Genomic DNA, 11322 nt, shown 5'->3' on the forward strand with positions numbered 1-11322 from the left:
TAAAGAGTCTGATGAAGTCCTAGGAAGATTCAAAGAGTTCAAGGCCTTAGTAGAAAACTTATCTGGGAAAAGAATTAAAGTGTTAAGGTCTGACAATGGAGGTGAATACACCTCGGGTAGTTATCATGATTTTTGTATTGAGGCAGGGATCAAGAGGGACTTTTGTGCTCCCTACAACCCTCAACAAAACGGGGTTGCAGAAAAAAAGAACAAATCTAGAGTTGAAGCTGCAAAAGGCATGATTCTTGATCAGGATCTTTAGACTTTTCTTTGGACAGAATCTTCTAGAATAGTTGTATACATTCAGAACAGATGCCCTCATCGGATATTGCAGAATATGACTCCAGAAGAAGCCTTTCAGGGATCAAGCCTGGTATCAGTCGCTTGAGGATCTTTGGATGTCCAGTATATGTACACGTGCCTAAAGACAAGAGGACCAAGTTGGAACCTTCTGGCAAGAGAGGAATATTTGTGGGATACAACGAATCTTCCAAGGACTACATAATCTACATTCTAGGACAGAGGTACATTGAGGTCAGCAGAGATATTACATTTGAGGAAGACTTTGCATTCAAGAAATCCAAGGGTTCATGGGTGGAAGATGAAGCTCATCCTCACGACATGAATACTGATCATGATTTGGAGATTCAAAGGGAGCCTTCAGATCCTGAGATCCAGAGGGAGCCTTCAGAACCTGAGATGCACAATGATCCAGTTGAGCCTACGGATCCTACTGATGGGCCTAGAGATTGTTATAACTTGGAAGAGACCTCTTTGGGCAAGGAACACTATGCAGGAGGCAGAACAGTTCACGACTCCTAGAGGTACATTTTGAGAAAGTAAGAGACCTCAAACATTCTCTTGTTATGTTGCTTCGATGTGTAATCTCATTGAGACTGAGCCTATCAGTGTTGAGGAAGCCGGAAATCAGCAAGTATGGAAAGATGCCATGGACGAAGAATATCAATCCATCCTTAAGAATGATTTTTGGGATATTGTGCCGAGACATAAGGGCAAGTTAGTTGTATCTTCCAAGTGGCTATTCAAGATCAAGCATGCAGCTGATGGTAGCATTGAGAAATACAAGGCTAGATTCGTGGCTCGTGGTTTCTCTCAAAAGGAAGGGATAGATTATTAAGAAACTTTCGCTCTAGTTGCTCAATATACTTCCATCAGGTCCATTATAGTGATTGCAGTAGCTAAGGGATGGAAGCTACATCAGATGGATGTGAAGACAACCTTTCTCAATGGTGTGATTGAGGAAGAGGTCTACATTGAGCAACCTGAGGGTTTCGTGATTCATGGGAAGGAGTTTCATGTATGCAAGCTGAAGAAAGCTTTATATGGCCTTAAACAAGCTCCTCGTGCATGGTATGAGAGGATTGATAGATACTTAACAGGTTTGGGCTTCTGCAAGAATGATGCTGATCCAAACCTCTACTTCAAGGTATTTAATGGTGAAATGTTGATCCTAGTATTATATGTTGATGACCTATTTGTCACAGGGGAAGATCATCTCATTCACAGGTGCAAGGAGTTGGCTTCAAAATTTGAGATGGAGGACTTAGGGCTCATGCACTTCTTTCTAGGGTTAGAAGTATGGCAGAGGCCTAATGAGATCATCCTAAGTCAATGCAAATACACCATTGACATCTTGAAGAGGTTTGGATTGTTAGACTGCAAATCCATGCCTACTCCGATGGAAACTAACTTGAAGAAATTGAGGGAAATTGCAGCTAGTTCAGATCTTGTGAATCCTACCATGTACAGGTAGTTGATTGCATCCTTGATGTATCTAGTTAAAACTAGACCGGATATTTGCTATGCAGTGAGTGCACTTAGCCAGTTCATGAGTGAACTGAGATAGATACATCTAGTTGCAGCCAAGCATATCTTGAGGTACTTGTGTGGCACAGTTGGCTATGGACTGAAGTACTCCTCCAACATCGCTCCGAACTTGGAGGGTTACTCAGATTCTGATTGGGCAGGAAGTGTCACTGATCGCAAGAGCACTTCTAGAGTTTGCTTCATTTTGGGATCCGCCATGATTTCCTAATGTAGAAGGAAACAGTCTTCAGTGGCATTGAGTACTACAGAAGCAGAATACATTGCAGCTTGTGTGGCATCTTGCGAAGTAGTGTGGCTTCGGAAGCTCCTTGCAGGATTGTTCGGTCAATCGTTGGAGCCTTATATCATTCATTGTGATAACCAAAGCTGTGTGAAGCTTTCGGTTAATCTAGTATTCCATGATAGATTAAAACATGTTGAGATTCAGTACCACTACATCAGGGATATGGTACAAAGGAATGCTATTCAGCTGAGATACACCTGCACTGAGGAGCAGACGGCAAACATTCTCACCAAGCCCCTTGCCAAAGTGAAGTTTGTGCATTTTCGGGACAAGATTAGAGTTGTGGAGAATGAAGCCCTTGCTGAGAGGGAGTCACAACATCAGTGACACATTGAAATGTATCTTCCACCCTCTGCGAGTAGGCATGGTGGTAATGCACTCTTCTCTGGGAGAAGTTTGAGGTGAAAGCCCTCTTCCACCCTCTGCGAGTAGGCATGGTGGTAATGCACTCTTCTCTGAGAGAAGTTTGAGGTGAAAGCCCTCTTCCACCCTCTGTGAGTAGGCACGATAGATCCACCCTCTATGAGTAGGCATGGTGGATGTCATGGAAGAAATTCCATGATGTACTTGTGTTTTTCCACCCTCTGCGAGTAGGTATGGTGGACCCACCCTCTGCGAGTAGGCATGGTGAATGATTTAGCACTTGTGCTTGTTTACCCTCTAGGAGTAGCTATGATGAACATCATCCATGGGAGTAGCCATGGTGGTTGTATTCATTTGCATTTTCTCATGGGAGCAGCCATGTATCTCGGATCTTGAGAAGGTCTCCTCCCTAGCTAAGAGGGAGTGCTGATGTATGTAGCTAGGTTAGAGCCCTTCTAGGGCCGACCTAGCACACCTAGCACGTTTGGATTAGTCACGTCCTATCTTGCTTGTATAACGTGTGGGGCTATTTCAGTTTGGCGCCAACCTTAAGTTTTGCATTGTAATTAATTTGCCTAAATTGTAAAGCCGACCTAAGGTAAATTGGAAGGCTAGAGTCTCATATATATGTAATGTCAACCTCATTGTAATGACACACATTCAGCAATTACATCCCTATTCGGTATCCTTCAGCGAATTACCTCTGTGATCAGCAAATCATATACAAAAGGCGGCAAACATCATTGGAAGCACAGCGAACATTATTGGAAGCACAGCGAACATTACTGGAAGCACAACGAACATTATTGGAAGCACAGCGAACACCTTTGGAAGGTTAGCGAACACCATTTGAAGGACAGTGAACCACCCATTGAAGGCAGCGAACTTCACCCTAGGTGCAGCAACTGTTCTTAAAGACAGCAGTCATCATTTGAAGGTCAGCGAACTATCCTTGAAGGCTGCAAACATCATCCTAAGATCAGCAAACTTCATCTTTCTGGCAGCAATATCTATATTGCAGATAAGTTCATCATTGCAGTTTGCCCTACGTTGAAGATATTACTGATTGCTTCAAGTGTTGAAGCTCATTGTAAAGATACATTTGGTTATTTCTTAATAAAGATCTGAGATTAGTTGCTGGGTTTTTCACCTCCAAGAGGGAGGTTTTCCCAGGGTATATTGGTGTTTATTGTGCACATTGATTTGGTTCTGTTATTTCTGATTATTTTGCTACAGTCTGATACAAAATTAACATAACCTAGCTTGGAAATCTACCTTTAAATGGACACACTTGAACAATTCATTTGACTAAGCAAGATGGCAAGATTATCAACCAAAAGAATGCAGGTTATAACCCATCAAAAGAGAAATGTCAAAGATAGACATTTTTGAATATGAAGATGTAGAAGAAGAAACATGTAATGTTCCCATTTTTGCAACTTATTATCAGTGGTCCCCGTAGGCTAATGTGGTGATTAGGAGGCTGTTTGAGGGTGATTTAGGGTTATTTGGGTGTCTATTTCGGTACTATCCATCACAGTGGATTACTTTATTTGTGGTTTGCCTTCCAAAGATCTTTGAGGCTCCATTTATACACTATTTTTTCGTAAGTCACTTGAACATTTGGGTCCTCACTTACTATTTATGGTAATTCATCGAGATGGTTAGAGGGCACCACAGTTATATCCAAAAAGTTGGCAGGATCAATTGTTGGTTTGATATTCGGCATTTAATAAAGTTTAATGATTTAATTTAATTTAATTATTAAAGTCTTATCAGTATTTACTATTTAATGTTATAATACATGTTGTGAACAATGCTGAATAATCTTATGGTTTGTATTCTGTGAACAATGCCAACTAGAGAATTAGAAGTCTGGAGTCACTTAAAAATGAGTACTTGTATAGTCATTTGAAGGAGCAACATTCAATATTTAAAGAGCAGCTTTGCCAGAAGACCCAGCATACATAAACCAAGCTAATAAGATTGTTGACTATGATTAATAATTGACACTGTTGAAGGCTCAGTGCCAAGCATAACATGGTGGAGAGTAGAAGATATCAATTGAAGGAAGTTTGCAAGAGGCTGTTCACAGGGTGAAGTGAATGCATTGAGGAGTTGTATGTGCTTAGAGTTGAAGTGAAGCAGTTGAAATCAAGTGGAACGGCCTTTTCATGTCCACAATCAGCAATAGCAACTGTAACTTCATGTTGTAGAGGACCCAAACTTGTTTAGAGGGACAAAATTAGATAATCATGTTCTTATTGACATTAAGAAATTACATATTTTGTAGTGGACTCAGGTTGGTGATTATTTTATTTTTGTCTTAGGTAGCATACTAATTTTTTTGTTATGTACAGTTTACTAAATAGTATGTCATAACTAAAAACTGCTTGGTCAACGAACTCATAAATAGCTAGATTAATGTTGGGTTAGGGGCATTAATGTTACAGTTCCTCCCTCTACTAAGATTTTAACTGTACACTACCTCATACTATAAAGTTGTTGTTCTCTCATATTCTGTGGTGTTATTATGCTCATGGCATGTGATTATATTCCTGGAAGTAGCAGTCTTTGGTATTATAGCCCACTGCTGTAAATGGCATAGTCATTGGTGACCATATCAATTTTTACATTCTCAAATTGCTGTGCTAATTTTGTAGGATTGGTAACAATGGCAAGGAAACAGTTTTGAAACAGGCAGAAAAGGATCTGAATGGAGTTAGTAGGCAGTACTGGGTTGCTAACGACTTGCCAACTTGCAAGGCAATGTCAGTGATGCATGGAAGCTTAGAAGATCTTTTTTGTCTAGGCTTTGTTAACTGATACTATTTGAGACATCATTTCGGGATCTTCTAAATTTTTAATTTATCAATCCATTTATGTTCTTTTAGTTGGGTGGTGCTGAATTTTCAAACATTCAAGAGTATGCAGTAGTGACCGTACTTGAATTTTGTAAGAGTGGGAAACTTTTGACCCTTGCAGATCTCAATAATGAGATTTCAATGCTTGGTGATTAATCTACTAGCCAATTCAAGAGCAACATTCTGGATTATCTTTTGGGGGTATGTATAAGACATCTTCCTTCTTGTATATGGATTCATATATATGTTGGAAGACTTACTCTAGTATTTATTGTGCTTTTTTAGATTGGAGATTTGATAGGAGAGCTCATGAGGTTAGCCATTAGTCAGGTGGAGAGGTGGAGACAGCAAAGAGAATATGCAACCTTGTTCAAGCTCTTTGCAAGGAAGTAAGTCTTCTTGCTCCAATTATGGATGATAATTTTGTCATGAATAAAAAGATGGAAATAATGCTTCTGAGTTTAGTGAAAATAGAGAATGGTATGAAGTTGAACTAGCCAGTGCTTCCAAGTATAAAGATCTATTGTGTTTGTATACCTTGTTATATAGTTGGTAGTATATGCTTTTGTGCGCCTGCATTAATATTTTTTCTTAGCTGTTCTTTACAATCCCTAACATCTGTGTACCAGAAGTTTAGACCTTTCATAACAGTAGTAAGATCAACTGCATCTAATGGCCCTCTTTTTATGAATAAACACTGTTAATAGTTACTTGTCCCCATGTAAGTGGCCATGGGATTGGTATGCATGCTTCTTTCAAGAATTCTGAGCTAGTAAATGTGACATTTTAGTAGTGTGGTAGAGTTCAAGATTCTCCTCGAATCTTGAATGGCTCGGTGCTCAAGGCAATTCTTTATGTTGGATATTTAGAAACTCTACGTAGATCCCATTATGGGGTTCTGCTAGTTAACAATCAAAAGTTTATCCATATAGCTCCCCTTTAGCATCATTTTCTGGTTGCTTGGTGGAATAAAATCCTAGACCGCTTATGGTTGTTGAACCTTAATTGTCATTGTGCTTAAATTTTTGAAGTTCTGATTTTGGTATGCATTTAGTGTGCAGATTAACTGCAAGACAATTTTGACCTTAATAAAAGGATTACCATCCAAAACTGTAGGAACACTAGTAAACAGCAGGTTCTTGTTTCCAGTAGATGATACATACAAGGTATTTAAGTCAATTTACATTGTTGGTTTTTGCTATTTGATTGTTTTTGCCCTTTGGGCTTTGGCCTCTGAATGTATCATAAGTTTTCTGATCTAGAAACTGGTAGATAATTAGACTTGGTACCCTAGCCTTTCTTAGGATTTGGATCATGTAAATCTATTCTCAGAAAAGTTACTTTAGTGAAGATGCTTATGAAACATCAAAGTTAGGAAAATCCCAACAATTAAAATTAAGAATTGATAAATTGAGAAGGGTCAGCTATATAACTAATCAGTAGCCAGAGCCTATCCTCGCTGAATGCAACCTCACATTTGACTTTCAGGAACGTGTTTTTGTACTTCAATTGCTTTTTCTTTCCCTTGCTCATTTTAACTTGCCTTTCGTTAGCCTTCTCTATATATAGTTCATCAAAAACATCACCAGTGACACCAACCTTATTAGCATCAACATCCAGTAGTCTATAGGCCTTTCAGCTTGTCAAGTAACCACTAAACAAGACACCAATGGTGGTTCCTTAGATAGATTTCCTTTGTGGTTTCTTCTTCAGCTACACAATCTTTCTTAACTAGTTGACTCCAAGAACATGTGTAGTTTTTTAATGTACTTATTCAGAAGAAATGGGTCCATATTGAAAATATTCTGTTAGAATTGCCATTGAGGTCATCTTGAAGATGTTGAAGGTTACCCAAAAACCTTTGATGGTTTGATTGAGAAGAAGACATGAGCTGTATGATGAGAATCATCTCTTGACATTATATACTGTTGTGATCTCATCTCATGGAAAGAGCAAAAAATATTCAAGTTGTATTCAGTTGGTACCTCCAAAGCAAGCATTGTAGGCAGAGGAGGTATCCAGAGCTTATCTTTCCCATGGGAGGGACCAAATATTTATGTGTGGATGTCCTTGTTACCATTGAGCTGGACCATTTTATTGGAATTGTCTCTTCATTTTTCTCACATCAATCACCACTCTTTGTTGGAGACGATTAAATGAACTTTGGATGATGGCTCTAATAGTGTCTTTTTTGATATTTCCTTTAGTATTCATGTCATCTTCTGACTTAACCACTTGCTCTTAATCTTCTTCAAGTTCAATCAATAATAGATTTGATTATGAGTGCAATCTTTAACATAAGTATGGTTATAAAACAACATAGGATGACTTTTTGAGATAGCTTCAAAGTAGTGTTGATATATCAACCAGGTCATCAAAATGTACCTTCCTTCTTTGGATTTGAGAGGTGTGGAAATGGGATGTGGCTATCTTTGGCTGGTTTGAATTGTGTCAAGAACTTTTTCTGCATGATTTCCTAGCTTGTGATTTATCGTGTGGTAACTTGTTGGAACCATTCTGCTGCTACCCAACAAAGGTTTTGACAAAAAATCACATTGCAACATCTTCATGCACCACCCCAAAAATAGTACATGGTGAAGGTTGCAATGTGTTCATTAGGATGATGCGTGTTCTCATTGTGAAACTTTAGAAAATTCTTGCTTGAGCCATGTGGGAAGTCATTGTGCTCTACAAGAGCCAAGAGACCAATATTGGTTCCCCACACCAAGGGAAGTGGAGGTGGACCATTATGGTTATTGTGATCATCTATTGTTTGAAATGGTTCTTCTCCCAAAGCTTAAACAAATCCTATAGGATTTGGAACTCTTGAATAAGAAGAACCATCACTTGTAGATGGTTGCTTTAAATTTTGAAAGATAGGGTCGGTGTTGATGATGTTTTTGTTTCTTTTTTTTTGCGCTAGTGGTATCCTTGCCACCCAGCCCAATGCCCAACACACCTTACCTTGGACTTACATATTGCCAAGTTGGGGTTCAGGAAAGGGCGAGCTAAGGCGAGACACATCCACTGGAGATGTACCAAGCCACTTGCAAGCCAGGTTCATTAGGTGAGTCCAGGCCTCAAAGTCAAACCTGAGACCAATGAGGAGCAAACAAACGGCCCAAGCCAACTCCGCTACCCGTGCAGGCTGGTGTTGATGGTGTTTTTACGCACTATGCAACACAGAATAAAATACAAGTATTCTATCCTCTCTTGAACAAAGACTCCCAAATGCTAAGCTGCATGATCAAGTGGGATAACTCCAAGGTTCTCGAATGTTAGGTCTTGACGTGCTCTTGGATAGACTCAGTTGTATATGATGTCATATTGTTGGAATCACAAGGTGCACTTACATTGAATAATTGAATGCTTTGAATATTGATGGAATGTGGGATTTCACTTGATTTGAAAAAAAAAGGCATAAAAAGATAGGGTTCAGGAAGCTAATCTAACTCTAAGAATGTAAGAGCAATGGACAATCTTTGGTGGAATTCAACTAAGTCTTGCTTTGACATGCAACAAACATCTTCCACAAGGCTAGTGCGATCTTCTAGGGATAGCTTGATGATTTTCAAATCACCACTACAAGCATAGACACCATCAAGTTGATGCATATCAATGAAGAAGCGATAATTGAAGTTAAGCTTGGCTAAGATGAATCCAGTTGACTACACAAGACACTTTACCATCGGCAAGGTGTTAGTAGTATGGATGTACGAATTTCACCATTGATGATATACAAAATCTTTCATTCATCTAAACAACATGAAAATTAAATGAGAAGTAGAGATCATGCAAATTGTTGAATCAACATATCAATTTCACCATATCTTCAATGAAGTTTACATGCTTCTTGCAACAATATGTTGGCAACAGTCTTTGCCTTCTCTTCCTACTTTGCTTGCTATCTATTGATCAACTACTAACTATTGACTCTCTATTCCCTTTTACAAGTCAAGAGGTAGAGCCTTATATTACTCTTAATACAATTCAATGGCTTAGATCGATTCAAAATCAATGGACAAGATTGAAAGATAAGAACTCATTGCAAAGCATTTAATGCTTGACCAATGATAAAATTACATCTGTTGGGACACATGTCCTTTGAAACTTCAACCAATAGATAGTGACGATAGGTACATCGAACTTTGTGCCCATGTGGTAGTTATCTTCTTTGATGGATGAGTTTAGGTACATTGAATTTGGGTGCCTTATATTAGAATGATATGATTGGATAAGTGATGATTATGCCCCACCTCAACTTGATTGATCTTTGTAACTCATTGTAGGTGTGTGGATGAATGAGGCATATCTCTTCATACTCTACATTATCCAAGCTCGATCAATAAATGACGTTGCTCAAGTCAATCCTCTAACTTTGATTAACTCTTCTGAAACTTTCTCTTGTCTTGATTACTTCCATCGTGGAGCTTCCATCTGGCTATATTGGCAACGAAGGTAATTCAAGATTATGAAAATTTCCTATTTGAGTGTCTGATGTTGATGCTTATGCTTGATTGATAAATTTGCAACATGAACCTTGATTTGCCTTTTTGAGCTTGACTTGAAGTCTTAACCTTGATAAGATTGGTGTGATAGAAGCCTTCTTTGTTTGAAAACTTGAGCTGATGTTCTTTCAATGCCATGAAATTCATCCTCTTCACATTTCATTGCATGTTCATTCCATTTTCATCAAACCTAGAAACAAACAAAACTTGAATGAAAACATCTAATTTTAAGTTTGATTTTGTGGCTCAGGCCTGATTTATGCCTGGTTTCTCATTTTTATATGCCTGATTTGATAAATTTCAGGACTGAGACAGGTCTGATCTGCCTTGATATTATGTGGCCAAAGAGGTGCTAATCCTTAGATCGCTGATTGTCATGGACGGATCTCGGTCATTGTTAAAGGACGAATGAAAAACCTTTATTTGCACTTGTCCTTTGCCTAAGGATGCCTTCATTTCTTATGTTGCCAATGTCCTTAGCTCAAGGACATCTTGAAATTCTATGGTGTGGATGTTCTTAGCTCAAGGACATAATGTCCTTATATTTCCATGCCTTAGCCAAATTTCTTGATCCCAACTTTGATGTCCTTTGCCAAAGGATGAAATGTCCTTGGTTCAAGGATGACGATGCATTTAGTGGCGTAGATGTCCCTAGCCTAAGGACAAAATGTCCTGTTGTGACCTAATTCACACATCGCCCCATCGTAGATGGGGAACCTCTGTTTTTGCTTTTTAGGGTTTTGTCATTAGCTCTGCATTTTCATAAATCTTCATTTTGAGAGAGTTTAAGAGTAGAGTTTTGAGGTCATCTCGAGTCAAATTGAGAAATCTTGCTCAAAATTGCATTTGAATGTTGCCAAAGTGCTTAGAAGGTCCAAACGACGAGGATCACAATCGCTTTGGGTCATTTCTTTGCTTTTTTCTGCTTTTTTGAAAGTGGCATATGGGTTTGTTCCTCAAGTTATTTTATTACTACCCATTTTGTCAGAATTTGAAAATCTTGCCTCTAGATGTAAAAATCAAGGCTTCAAAATTGTTTATTTTGTCTAAGATTAGGGTTTTGTTCTTTATGTCATATTGATCCTGCCCATGTCTTCAGATTTGAATTTTTTTGCTTCTAAGTGTAAAAAGCAATCATTTTAATTTTTTTGCTTTATTATGAGATTAAGGTTTTGATCCCCATGCCAAATTATCGCTACCCATGTTCTCAGATTTTGAAAATATGGTCTCTAAGGAGAAAAAAAGCAAGATGGAAACCCTAATTAGGGTTTTGTTCCCAAAAAGCATTCTTTAAGTCATATCATCAGTACCCATGTTCTCAGAATTGAAAAAACCATGTCTTCAAGTGCAAAAAGCAAGAACTTAGGGTTTTTGTTCCAAAAGATAAAATATGAACATGGCTGGTCTAGGTGGAAGCATGGCTGATCAAATTGGAAGAAAATTGGTATCCAAGAAA

At 38.5% G+C, this 11322-nt stretch overlaps 1 protein-coding gene across 1 annotated transcript; it reads left to right on the forward strand.

The window, feature by feature from the left end:
* The first annotated feature begins 312 nt into the window (after positions 1–312).
* Positions 313–822, forward strand: LOC131859191 (uncharacterized). The gene has a single exon (XM_059212759.1). It carries the CDS (start codon positions 313–315, stop codon positions 820–822), a length of 510 nt encoding a protein of 169 aa, XP_059068742.1.
* Positions 823–11322: the final 10500 nt, after the last annotated feature.

Source organism: Cryptomeria japonica, chromosome 10 (assembly GCF_030272615.1).
Source record: "Cryptomeria japonica chromosome 10, Sugi_1.0, whole genome shotgun sequence".
Classification (NCBI taxonomy): Eukaryota; Viridiplantae; Streptophyta; class Pinopsida; order Cupressales; family Cupressaceae; genus Cryptomeria; species Cryptomeria japonica.